This window comes from Gossypium hirsutum, chromosome D01 (assembly GCF_007990345.1).
Source record: "Gossypium hirsutum isolate 1008001.06 chromosome D01, Gossypium_hirsutum_v2.1, whole genome shotgun sequence".
NCBI classification, from domain to species: Eukaryota; Viridiplantae; Streptophyta; class Magnoliopsida; order Malvales; family Malvaceae; genus Gossypium; species Gossypium hirsutum.
Genome location: NC_053437.1, coordinates 53,104,462 through 53,117,954, shown reverse-complemented (window position 1 = coordinate 53,117,954; position 13,493 = coordinate 53,104,462). Strand labels below are relative to the sequence as shown.

Here is a 13,493-nt window from a genome sequence, read left to right as displayed (position 1 = left end):
AAATTTTAATATATATTTATTATTAAAATACTAATATAAAATATAAAGAATATTAATTAAATTCAAAATTATTGTTAAAATAAAATTATAATATTGAATAATTATTTTAAAATAATACATTATATTAATTATATTAACAGTTTATTATAGGATTAAATATAAATATGAATGTTTAATAATATTAAAAATATTTTCAAAAAATTAAAATCAAAATTTTATTATTAATATAACAAATTTGACTTTATTTAAGTTACTTTTTATATAAAAATTAAGTTACTCGTAAAAAATTATTTAAAAAACAATTTTATTTAAAATACTTAAAAGTTTTTAAAAGGGAAAGTGATTTTACTGAGAAAATGAAATTATTCTCTGTTAATCAGTAAAAGTTTTCGTTAACAAAATTATTTTTCATCAAGACAAATATAAGTAAAAACAAACAATATATATATTTCATAAATTATTAAAAAACATACCTTTAATTGACAAAAAAAAACATGATATATCTATATTTAAATAAAAAAAAACTCAATCCCCAATTTGACCTTTAAATTATATTTATTTTTCACACTTTAGGATTTGGATTTCTTTTTCTAAATTGATACTTAAACTATTATTCTCTTATTCATTTCTATAACCATATTAAAAAATTGGTCTTCATATAACACCAATAAGAATGTGTTATATGTCACATCCAACTAATCGCAATATGTCACTTGAAAATTAAATTTATCTAAAATAAAAATTTTAAATTTAAATTAAAAAACTTTTCACTTTGACTCATTGTTGACTGACTATTTATTGGCATTGACCAATGTTGACCATCAACGTGACGCTATTAGAACGCACCGTGTCCATTTTTTTGTTTTTTAATAGTATATATATTATATTGATTAAAAATGTAAAAAAATCATATATAACATAAATAGGTCAAATTTTTTTAAAAAAATTCAAAAAATATATAAATTTCTAAAATATGTAAATATAAATTTTAAAAATTCAAAATAAATATAAAAATTTTTAAAAAGGTATTTAAATTTACAAAAATTGCAAAAAGAAAACTTAAATTTTAAAAAATATATATTCTAGAAAAAAACTTAATTTTTTTTTGAAATTAGATATATTGTTTTGAAATTTTAAAATTTAAAATTTTTGAAAAAATAAAATTTATGACAAAATGTCTAGAATATATATTTTTGAAAATTTAAGTTTTTTTTGCAATTTTTAAAATTTTTGTAAAAAATCAATTTTTATATATTATTTTGATATTTTAAATTTTAAATTTATATATATATTAGAAATTTATAATTTTTTTGAATTATTTTTATATTATATACTTTTTTTAATTTTTTTAATCAATATAATATATATAATATTAAGAAAAAGATGACACATGATGCATTCGAATAATGTCTCGTGGATGATTAACAGTAATCAATTGTCGGTCAATGATTAGTCAAAGTAAAGGGTTTTTTAATTTAATTTTAATTTTTTATTTTAAATAAGCTTAATTGCCATATGATTGATTCGACGTGTCATGCGGCACATCCTGATTGGCACCATGTGCTGTCCGTTTTTTTAACACTTTAAAAAAAAACATGAATCAAATAATAAAATGATAATTTAAGTACCAATTTGAGAAAAAAAAAAAGGCAAAATGAGAAAATGCATAATTTGAGAGCCAAACTGAGATTAAGCCGGAGAAAACGCCTCTAACTACTAAAAAGAATCTAACGTGGCCGCACGATTGGTACTTAAAAAGAAGAAACAAAAAAGGTCGAGTTTCTTACCGTTGAAGACGCAATATAAAAAGTTGTAGTTGGCTCCAAGACGAACATCAAGAAAGTAGCCGTTACACTGCTTTTTGCTTTTGCCCTTCGATTATTATTTTTTTCTCAAACTCATATTTCCTGAAAACTCATCAGCCATTGAAGCGATAGTCATCTTCTTCTAACCCAAACGATAATTTCTACTTCCTAAATCCCCAATTACAGTTGCCTTTTTTCCCTAATTTTACCAATTATTTAGTTCCTTTCATCCAAAATTTTGATCCTAGAAGAAGTCGAATGGCGTCAAGAACAGTTGCCAAAGATATAATAACTCTTCGAGGCTCAGCGGCAATCGTCAGCGAGTTTTTTGGTATGTGATTCCTCAAATATAACTTTTTTTCTTTTACCCCTTTTTGAGTTTTCTGAGAAATTTTGGCTGACTTTGTTCTTTTCCCATTTCAGGATATGCAGCGAACAGGTAAAGATGAGCGGAAGTTTATCCCCTCCCCTTTAATTATCCTTTTTATTTTTATGAAACTATTATTTTTAGATTTAGAATAAAAAGAGTGGTGATTATGGTTTTCTATAGCATTTTGTACAATCGAGGAGTTTATCCAGAAGAAAGTTTTGCCAAAGTGAAGAAATACGGGCTCCCAATGTTGCTTACTCAAGATGAAGGTGTTAAATCCTTCATTACCAATCTAACAGCTCAGCTTTCTGGTAAATCTCTGTCTTTGTGTGTGATGCATTTAAGTCCATATTAATCACTTCCTCACATTCTGAAAATGAAATTGTTGGGAAAGAATGGCTGGAAGCTGGGAAACTACAGAGGGTGGTAATGGTTATCATGAGCAAGGCAACCAAGGAGGTCTTGGAGAGGTGGAATTTCAGCATTGAGACTGATAGTGACGTTGTTGAGAAAGGGTAATATTCTGATCATCTTTTTTTACTCAGTTAAGAATTTTTCTAGTTTTGGTGTGAAATCTGAGAGATGGGTTTTCATCGGTTCTTCATTTTTTGTGTATTTGAATGCAGTGTGTCAAGGGAAAAGAGTGACAGAGAAATCATGAGAGAAATTCAGGCAATCATGAGACAGATTGCCTCAAGTATTACTTACTTGCCGTGCCTTGATGAACCATGTAAGTGGAGATATATGCTTAAAAATGCAATTTGGGTCATCAGATTGTCTCAGGCTCTCATTTACTTGCATGGATTGCTTGTTCTTCCAGGTGTGTTTGATGTTCTAGCATACACTGATACGGATGTTCCAGTACCATTCACTTGGATTGAGAGTGACCCTAAGCTGATTGCAAATCCACAAATGGTGAAGTTGCATTCATTTGATACCAAGGTAATATTTGCAAAGCCAGCCAATCAATAAAATTTACGCCAAAGCTTTGTTGGTTTTTTATTCTAGTATTTTGTCTGTTGGGGTTCTATGCAGATACACAAGGTTGACACTCTTGTTTCATACAAGAATGATGAATGGGACGAGCAGTAGAGTGCCTGAACCTTCTGTCTCCCTTCCCCCCCATATGTGAATCTTTCTATTCACATATTTTTAATAGATTACAATGAAAGATGAAATATATCTGTTTTTTTGGGCTTGCTTTTTTGTATAGATTACAATTAATTATTTCAAGTTAATTTCATCTCAATTATTTCAAACCAACTTTGAAGAATTTCATCTTACATTGTTTTCATGTTATACATGTTATTTAAAAAAAATAAAAGTTAATTCTTCAAATTGGTGCGAACCTTTTATGATATTAAAGGTAAAAGAACTAAAAACTAGAAATTATAAATTTTAAAGTGCTTTTCTTATATGTTCCTTTTTCCTTCTTTTCAAATACTCAACAGCCTACTTCTAAAAAAAAAAACTTAAACTCCTAATAAATTCGGCTCCAGTATAAGCATTTAGCCAAGAAAAAACCCAAAACTAAAACAAAATCTTTAAAAATTGACCCAATTTGACAACCTTGCGTAATACTTTGTTTTCAATCCAAATGGACATGCACAGAAGGAGACCCAGGCCATATGAACAGGTACTGTACAGGAGTGAATATCTAAGAGGACAACACGCTACCGACAGCAAGAGTTATGGGGTTCATGTTTAGTAAGTGGTAATGATGCAAACAACATAATCACAATCTTCAGAAAGCACCAGAGCAAATCTTAGAACCCCATATGCTCACTTATGTCAAGGCAACGCAACTCTGTTATAGACCTTCAAGATGCAACAGCTTTTAGCTAACACCTCGATATATAGTATTAGTTTGAAGGTCATCCATACTGTCAATGTTTCTGTATCCATCAATCTCTCTGAGACCTGCGTACCCTCGAAGGACTAGATATTCACGGTAATCATCTTCTGTGTAAAAAATCTTCTCCTCTGTGTGGACTGGTATATGATCTGACTCATCATACAGGCACACTTTCACAGCCAAACCTGATCGAAGGTATTTGAAAACACACAGACACACGCACAAAAAAAATCCTTGTTATTTCTCCTACCACTGACAAAAAATGCCTGCAGGTATGTTTAATAGTAACATGAAGGTGCTGGCTTAAGGTTTGTTCTACGTAATATTTCATGTGAAAGCAACTATGCATTATTAAGGCTTTCACATTGTGGGGATCTTGGGAAGGTTAGATATCCATAAATTTTATCCTTACACATGCTTTGTAGATGACTGAAGATTATTACATTATCCAGAGTGGGATTTTTCATCTATTATAATTTTATGACACCAATTATAATAGAAATTCTTTTGTCAGAATTTGTTTAGTATGTACTTACCTTCATCAAGATGGAGTTTATAATTCCCTAAAGGCATTTCCCTGTCGAGACTACGAATTATATGATCTTCATCCTCCAACCAAAATGCACGCTTAGTTCTCAATCTAAAAGCAGATTTAATTGCCTCTCTGATGGCTTCAGTAGTACCGTCGATACCAATCCTTTGGGTGTAGTCCCCATACTTAACCGTTATAACCCTGCCTCCATATGGCAGACAATCTCCACCTACCAAAAAGGGTGTGGAAGAGAAGTCGATATAAATATTTCGATCAGAATTAAAATTTTCATCACAGACAAGATTGGGAGTCAATTCCCTAAAGGCATTTCCCTGTCGAGACTACGAATTATATGATCTTCATCCTCCAACCAAAATGCACGCTTAGTTCTCAATCTAAAAGCAGATTTAATTGCCTCTCTGATGGCTTCAGTAGTACCGTCGATACCAATCCTTTGGGTGTAGTCCCCATACTTAACCGTTATAACCCTGCCTCCATATGGCAGACAATCTCCACCTACCAAAAAGGGTGTGGAAGAGAAGTCGATATAAATATTTCGATCAGAATTAAAATTTTCATCACAGACAAGATTGGGAGTCAATTCCCTAAAGGCATTTCCCTGTCGAGACTACGAATTATATGATCTTCATCCTCCAACCAAAATGCACGCTTAGTTCTCAATCTAAAAGCAGATTTAATTGCCTCTCTGATGACTTCAGTAGTACCGTAGATACCAATCCTTTGGGTGTAGTCCCCATACTTAACCGTTATAACCCTGCCTCCATATGGCAGACAATCTCCACCTACCAAAAAGGGTGTGGAAGAGAAGTCGATATAAATATTTCGATCAGAATTAAAATTTTCATCACAGACAAGATTGGGAGTCAATTCCCTAAAGGCATTTCCCTGTCGAGACTACGAATTATATGATCTTCATCCTCCAACCAAAATGCACGCTTAGTTCTCAATCTAAAAGCAGATTTAATTGCCTCTCTGATGGCTTCAGTAGTACCGTCGATACCAATCCTTTGGGTGTAGTCCCCATACTTAACCGTTATAACCCTGCCTCCATATGGCAGACAATCTCCACCTACCAAAAAGGGTGTGGAAGAGAAGTCGATATAAATATTTCGATCAGAATTAAAATTTTCATCAGACAAGATTGGGAGTCAATGCTCATAATCAAGCACGTTTAACACAACCACATTCAGTTGAGGAACTGCAATGGAAAAGATACATATGATGCACCATCAGAACACCTGTGCTTTATGTGCAAAGCAATCCTTTATTTTATTTGGAGCGGCGGGGGGGGGGGGGGGAATAGGATCATCAGAAACTGTAACAGACTTACCATTTCCAGGGGTCTCTCTCCAATTCCAAGGAGGAACTCCACTGGCTGTGGTGATGGCAAGAGGATGTCCATCATAATCTAAACCTTGTTCAATATTAAGCGCTGGCCTACCACTAGCTGCATACCAGAAAGCATTAATAACATTTTTAAAGTTCAGAAAAGGGCAACATGGATAACAGAGAATGTCTATTGTGAATAAATGAAATACTACTCACTTCAATAAAAAGTCGTTGACTTCAAATGAGGCAGCAATTCTTTAGAGTACATAATAATATTTCTTTTTAACTTAAATATCGATTCAACGTGGAAGCACATGAACATGCCAAATCGATGTTCTTTTCATTTTTTAACACCAAATTCTTAAAATTCCTAGTAAAACAAAAATTCCATTGAGACTGAATTAATATAAGGCATAAGATCGCATGCATATAAACCCCAGTGATGGATTAAATTTCATCCACTAGCTCAAATGGAAAGATAAGTGCTGTCTGGAGATACTAATGGGTAATGGCGCTCTAGGAAGAGACCTTGTTAGGGAGAACATTTTCCATCTGATATCATTTGAATGCTACATGAAATAAAGAATAGTATTAGAGTAAGAAAGTTTAGATAATCAACAGGTTCTATCAGTACGCTGTTTCATGAAATAAGGATAGCATTAGAGTAAGAAAGTGTCAGTACATGCTGTTTCACTATCGGAAGAACTAATCCTGGGTGGGAGCAGGTGGTATGTTGGGCTTGCAAGGCTATTGACACTGTCACTGGAATTAAAAGGTTAGAATTAACCGCAAGGGGTTGAAAATGAAGGGGAAAGTAACAAGCAAGGTTGTCCATCTTGGTTGAAAATGCTGAAAAGAAAGGTTACTAGGGAAAAAAGTGTGACTGTTCAGTTTTATTTTTAAGTAAATCCAATTTAACAGATGAATAAATAGAGGGTGATATCTAAAGGTTCCCAGAGTAATGCGATGGATTACGTTACTCGTCTTATGAAAAATATCCACATACTGTGGTGCCTTTTTTTCCGAAAAGAATACCATGGTGCTTTCAAAATAGGAATACTCTTCTCTAATTATGCCTCATATTGAATCCAGCAAGAAGTTGACGAGGGGCATAGGGTTAATAAGATTAATGATATTGCACCAATAATTCTAAGATTTACCCAAATTAACTTGAGGACAAATATTACAACAAGCTTCTAAAGCAATGAAACTAAAATAAAGATAAACCAGAGGACAGCAAACTTACGTAACAGCAACAACAACATACCTTCAAGAGGACCAAATGTAATGCTGGTATCCTCAAAACCTGCAAGAGTCCGAACATAATGGTGACAACTATTAAAGTCATGGTAAAAGAAAAACCGGATATATGTGGCAATAAGCCATCAGGTAGCTCACATGAACACCATGCTAGTCCGCTAACAGAAGGGAGAGAGTAAGAAAGAATAGACATTTAAATCTCCAAAAGCAGGAGAAGAAAACTTATGTACTACTTTCATGAAGAAATGCGACATCAAGGTTTCATGTCTGAAAGAAGATCAAACCCGGTAAACCTTGTAAAGGTAGAATGAAGGCATTGGAAAATGGATCAAACCGCATAAGAAACAGAGGAAACAATAGGCCACATACTATTTCCCTACTTTTTTCAAAACGGTATTCTAGATTTCGAAATAATTAAATATATTAATAGATTTTCAATAAATGAATCCAAAATCATGTCAACCAAATATTTTGTAATTGAATTTTAAAGCAGCAGCTTTCATGAAGGTTGAAGAAAACCCCTCTTATAAAGCAGTCACCACAACCATTAAAAAAATGCCAGTCAAAATTATTAGACACCAAAATTAATTTCTGTTCTCAACAATTCATTATACCACTCTTAGTAACTCAATAACAAATTAAATTCGAAAAATTACAAACTTTTAGAACAGAAAGGGAAAATCATTAAAGCTATATAACTCAAAAACGGATTCTTAAATACAAATAAAGGATTTAAAGAGAATGCCCCATCAACCATAGTAACAGCAAATCATCAATAAAAGTTCAGACTTTTTAAATGCAAAATGAAAAGGGCAAAAAAGAAGTCAAAAGTAGTACATAAACCCTTATCAGAGAAATGCATAAAGGAATCAAGCTTGGGAGGAGAAGTTGGAGACTTATAAGACTTCTTTGTCCTCTCCCTTAATATCTCTTCAATTTCCTTATAGTAACACATCTTGACTGACCCGCTCCCTCTATCTGGATGCTTAGCTTTCTTAAACTCCTTCAACAAGTTCCTCCACTTGTCCGTACACATAGTTGGGGATCGATCGAATCCTTTCTTCCTCATCATAGCTGATATCTTCTCCCAAAGGTGCTTGTTCGATTTAGAAGTATTGAAACGGCCGTCCATTTCCTTTCGGAAACCGATAAGGCTTCGGGTTTCGTCTTGGACCCAGATCTCGGCTCGTTTCTTGGGGGCTTTGACTTCTGGGTCATCGCCGCTGCTTTCGCCCAAGATCATTTGCTGCTGTTGTTGGAGAGAGTGAGGATGGTAGTGGTGGAGATGATCCGGAAAACCCCCATTGGTGGTGACCTCGATGATCATGTCCCGGGCCATGGCAGCAGGAGCTTCCTTGTATAAATCAATAGGACGAACAAGTACGTGGCAGCGAATCGGAAAGGAAAATGGTTTTTTTTCTTCTTCTTCGCTTCTTTATTAGGGGTTTAAGGCGTTTAGGAGTTGAAAAGAGTGAGAGTTTTGAAGAGGAGGAGGAGAAGTGAAATCATGGAGCTTGGATTTGATTAGTCTTTTCTTCCCTTTTCCAGAACTTAGCCGATAAATAGTAGTGAAAAAGGAAAATAGCGTGGGCCAATTTCTTTATTTATTTTTGGCAAATAAAGGTAGTAGAAACTATTACAACCAGGTCATTCAAAACATGATCAGTTGGCTGCAAGACCAATTTCTTTATCTTGCCTTCGGCAGTTGCCTTGCATTGTGCCTCCTCGCCTTTCCCTGTTAGCTTTATGCTACCTTCTCGATAATTTATTTTAAGGGTAAATTATATAAATAATTATTTAACTATAAAATTATTTTGTAATTTATGTATATAGTTAGGTTATTTTGATCAACCATATTAAAATCCAAACAGAAATGACATTTTATGTTAAATAATAATATTATTTTAAAAATTAAACTTTTGAGTTTCTTTATTTTATCATCATCCTGTTCATCATCTATCGTCCGAGCCCTCTCGGTCACTTGGCTCCAAAACCCTCTCCACCTCTCCATCCATCTCCTGTCTTTTCTTATATAAACAAATAAATTTAGGTACCTTGACAAGCAATGGTGTAGCACCAAACATGTCAGGAATGTCAAGTCCATTAAGATAACCCTTGATCTCAGGAATTCTAAGACCAGCTACATTTAGGCCGAAAAACACAATGGAAAATAATTCAAACTCTCACTTACGGTGGATCGGTCAACACTTAAAGTGAGACCAGAGATGGATATGCTAATCATGCATGATAGTGATTGTTATGAACTTGTTAAGGATATTGGTTCAGGGAATTTTGGTGTAACTAGGTTAATGAGTGACAAACAAATAGAGTAACTTGTTGCAATTAAGTTTATCGAGAGAGGTGACAAGATTAGTTTAAAAACCTTCCAATTCTTTTTCTAAATTTTCTGAGTTTTTCTTGCTTTGGTGATTGAGAGCTGGAATAGATTTGAGTGAATTTTTTTGTTTAGTTTATTACTAGTTCCAGTGATCAACTTCATGTAATTTCTTATTTGAGTTCAAATTTGCAGCTGTCAGTTTTGATTCGTAGTTCATACTTCAGATTTATTATATAAATGATATTAAAATTTAGAAATTCATGTTTATCAGATTCGTTTTGTAAGGTTTAAGACCCAAAGCTGAGGTGAATTACTTAATTTATTAATATGTTAAATTCTTTTCCTTTTAAGTAAAATTGTTTTTAAATATTGATTTATGGTAAATTTTAAATAAAAAACGAACATAGAAGATAAAATTTGATATGAATGTATAAATATATATATATATATAACAATTTTAGATTTAAATAAATGTCTAATGACTCGATTTTAGTCGGTATCAAAAAATGTGGTCTCAGAATCTAATTTCGTTAACCAAGCTGTGAAATTATGAATAGAATGATTTTTCTTTAGTAGGCGGTTGATAACACTCTAGAATAACGTATTTTTATGTATTAATTATGTATTTATTCTAAGTATGATCCTGCTAATTTGAGCTATTTATGATCTTTTATCTCATAGGGACTAAATTTGAGGCAAAAGCAAAATTAAGGGCCAAAAGCGTGAATTTAGAGATAAAACGGGCCAATGTGCGACACAAGGAAAAGTTGGTGCCAAAAGTGCAAGCATGGAGGACACAAAGGTTGAAATGCAAAATGAAAAGATTTTATTCTATTAAACTCTATTTTAATTATATTAGGATAATTAATATTGAGATAATTATTAAGGATTATTTTTAGAATTTTATTTTATTTATCTTTATTTATCTTCAATTAAATGTATTTATCTTTTAAGAATTTAAGTAGGATTAGACTATCTCCCCTAGCACTATAAATAGGGGGTGAAGTGACTCAAAAGAGATGTATTTTTTTTGTAAACACTCTCTCCCCAAAAGTCTAGGCTTTTGTTCTTCTTATATTTTCTTTTAATAAAATCTCTATTTTTATTATATTTATTTTCTTTTCCACCACAACCATGAGCCACTAAACCCATCTAGTCGAAGGTTGTCGATATTCCCCAAAAAGGGTTCTTGAGGCTTAGAATCCGTACTTAGCCTTCTCAACGAGTATTCATCGTTTCTCTGTACTACGGGGCTGACGCTTCCGTCCATGTCCCTTAAGAAGTAAGCTTTTCAACGTATGCAAAGGCGGCCGCTTTGTATGTTTTGGGAAGATTGCACAGTCGGTTCGTTAGCTTACTGCGTCAAAGGTTGGTGAGCCCAAGAGACAAAATGGTGTGGGATTCGCCATTGAGAAGCGTTGATCTAGCATAAGACGATCTGTAACAGCCCGATTTTGGTTCTAGTCGGAACAGTGATTTCGGACCACAAATCCGACGAGGAAAACTGTAATGGCTTGAATTTTCAAAGGTGTTAGAACGGTGATTCGAGATCACTAAATTTGATAAATGAGTAGAAAATATTATTAATTTAGTGAGTATAAGTTAAATGTGAAGTTAGGAAAAATTTTTAAATAGTGAATAGTGCACTAGAAATAAATATTAAAATAATTAGAATCGAAAACGAGGTATTGAGACATCAGAGATTTTAAACCGAGCCATAAATATTTTTATAAATATTTATGGAGTGTTAAAAAGTTAGTATTAAAGCTTTGTCAAGAAATTTTAAAGTTCCGATAATTAATTGAATAAAAAGGACTAAATTGTAACAAATGTAAAATTATAGGAAATGATTAAATAGCTTAAATGATAAAAGGAAGAGGACTTAAGGAAAATAGACCCAATGTCTACTTGGGCTGGACGGCAAAGGCATGAAATCAGCAAGAAAGTCAGGAGAATTAAGGGTAAAATTGAAATATTACAAAATTTGCTTAATAAAGTTAGGACCAAAGTGGAATTATCTAGATTTCTCTTAATTTTTCTGCATTCTCAACAGCTAAAACACCATAAGGCTTTCTTCAAGCTGGTTCTTCATATTTTTACTTCAGGTAAGTTCAATTCTTGATTATTTCTTAAAATTTTTGTGTTTTTGGGACTTTTACAACTAGGCCCACTTGTTGAATTCATTAGTTTTTGATTCTATGAAAGAATTTGAAAGTTTCTATGAATACATGCTGGAAGTATATGATTATTTAGCATGGAATTAGAGTTTTAAATTGTTCATATGCTGATTTTATTGAAAGAATTGAATAGAAAGTGAATGTTTGGGACCTAATAGTAAAAGAGTTTGAAGATAGAGTTATATGTGGAAATTCTGAATTTCAATAGTTGTGATACAACTTATAATGTCTAGGGAAAGTATTAATTGAGAAAATTAGATTAATTTAGGGGTTAATTGAGAAAGGACCAAATTGTATAAACTGTGAAATTTGGGGCAAAATGGAAATCAGCATTTTGCACTAAAGTAGTTTTGGACAGCAGCAGTAGTATAAATTTGAAAAATCACCAAAAATTTTGGGAATTGAATTAGAGGGTGAATAAAATATGAAATTAAAGTTTATTGAGTCTAGTTTCTTATAAAATAAACATTGTAAGCAATGGAATTATAAATCGTGAGATATAATAGATTTTGTGAGATAAGTTCAGAATGAATTCGGGTTCCCCTGTTTTGATTTTGTAAAATCATTAAAAATTGTAAAAAAATTATTATGAGTTATAATTTATATGTTTAGAATCCTTAATGAGTCTATTTTCATAAGAAATAAACAGAAACATCATCCAAATTTTTTACAATGAGATAATTAATTTTTAGTAAAGAGTGGTTGGAACTGTCAGACAACAAAACAGGGGAAAATTTAAAGAATAAACTGTACTATTTTGCTAAACCAAAAATTATTAAAATTTTATGGTAAGAAGATATATGAGTCTAGTTTCAGGAAAAATTTACGGATCTTAATTTGGAGCTCTGTAACTCTAGATAAAAATAATTTAGTGACTCTGACTCAGACGGGCAGCTTGAATTTTATATACAAGAAAATAGTGAAAGTATGAATAATATTGTTTAAGTGTGTTATACACATTAAGGATGTGGAATGGAGAGGAGGAGGAGGAAAATTGAGAAATATATGAATTATTTGTGTATAATTGGTCATATGCTTGATTATAATTGATAAACGATGAAATAGAAATGATGCTTATATTTGTGCATTATTGGTCATGGTTTAAGCTCATGTGTGAAAATAAAGTTTCATAGTATGTGTGTATGGTATATTCGGTATATGATTGACATGAAATAATTTCATGAATGGTTTATGAATTAACACATGTTGGTAAGCCTGATACATGAATAAGTGTTGTGCTCATCCATGCTTATAATGCTTATGCTATATGTGTATTTGGCTGACATATTTGGTGTATATGCTTAGGCTTTGGCCAAGTAGTGGCTAGATTATGCTATGTTAAACTTATAAGTTATGCATTGAAATGGTTTATCATGTGGTTAGCCCCAAAAAGAGTTATGTTTAAATACACTAGCTTGCGACTATGGTTGAATGATATGTTTATATCATATGTGATGTGCATAGAAAACGAGTGTGGAAAGATGATGAAATAGTAAGTTCATATGGCTGAAATTTAATGATTAAGTGTTAATTTCATGAAATATATAATGTATGATGAAATGTATTTAGTGTTGAAATGAGAGTAAAATAAAAATGCGAAAATCGAATAAATGATCAAATTAAGCGGAACGCCGGATTTGAGTACTTCTGATCAAGAGATAAAGTGATAAGTGGTAGCTTTAGCTACACTTATCTGATCAAGTGAAAAAGTGATAAGTGATATACTTATTTGATCAAGTGAAAAAGTGATAAGTGCTATACTTATCTGATCAAGTGGCAAAGTGATAAGTGGTAGCTTTAGCTACA

At 32.2% G+C, this 13,493-nt stretch overlaps 2 protein-coding genes and 1 long non-coding RNA gene across 6 annotated transcripts; 1 reads left to right on the top strand and 2 right to left on the bottom strand.

The window, feature by feature from the left end:
- Nucleotides 1–1,758: 1,758 nt before the first annotated feature.
- On the top strand, nt 1,759–4,532 carry LOC107921942 (mitotic spindle checkpoint protein MAD2). 4 transcript variants are annotated; one of them, XR_005909516.1, is made up of 8 exons: nt 1,759–2,136; nt 2,229–2,244; nt 2,356–2,486; nt 2,570–2,690; nt 2,802–2,905; nt 2,996–3,117; nt 3,787–4,126; nt 4,303–4,532. XR_005909516.1 is itself a non-coding variant. In XM_041087418.1 (7 exons), exons 1-7 carry the CDS (start codon nt 2,064–2,066, stop codon nt 3,805–3,807), a joined length of 588 nt encoding a protein of 195 aa, XP_040943352.1. In that variant the 5' UTR covers nt 1,759–2,063; the 3' UTR covers nt 3,808–4,532. The 4 variants fall into 4 exon arrangements, 2 of the variants coding, with proteins under 2 accessions (XP_040943352.1, XP_016707231.1); XR_005909517.1 differs by having other exon boundaries at nt 3,787–4,225; XM_041087418.1 differs by having other exon boundaries at nt 3,787–4,532.
- On the bottom strand, nt 3,697–9,276 carry LOC107921941 (trihelix transcription factor GT-1). The gene is made up of 6 exons (XM_041086392.1): nt 9,227–9,276; nt 8,010–8,605; nt 7,180–7,218; nt 5,914–6,030; nt 4,567–4,791; nt 3,697–4,215 (listed from the first exon to the last, which is right to left on the bottom strand). The coding sequence occupies exons 1-6, from the start codon at nt 9,274–9,276 to the stop codon at nt 4,013–4,015; spliced, it is 1,230 nt and encodes a 409-aa protein (XP_040942326.1). The 3' UTR covers nt 3,697–4,012.
- On the bottom strand, nt 6,101–7,173 carry LOC107921944 (uncharacterized). The gene is made up of 2 exons (XR_001691153.2): nt 6,595–7,173; nt 6,101–6,481 (listed from the first exon to the last, which is right to left on the bottom strand). It is a non-coding gene; the product is annotated as an uncharacterized lncRNA (long non-coding RNA).
- Nucleotides 9,277–13,493: the final 4,217 nt, after the last annotated feature.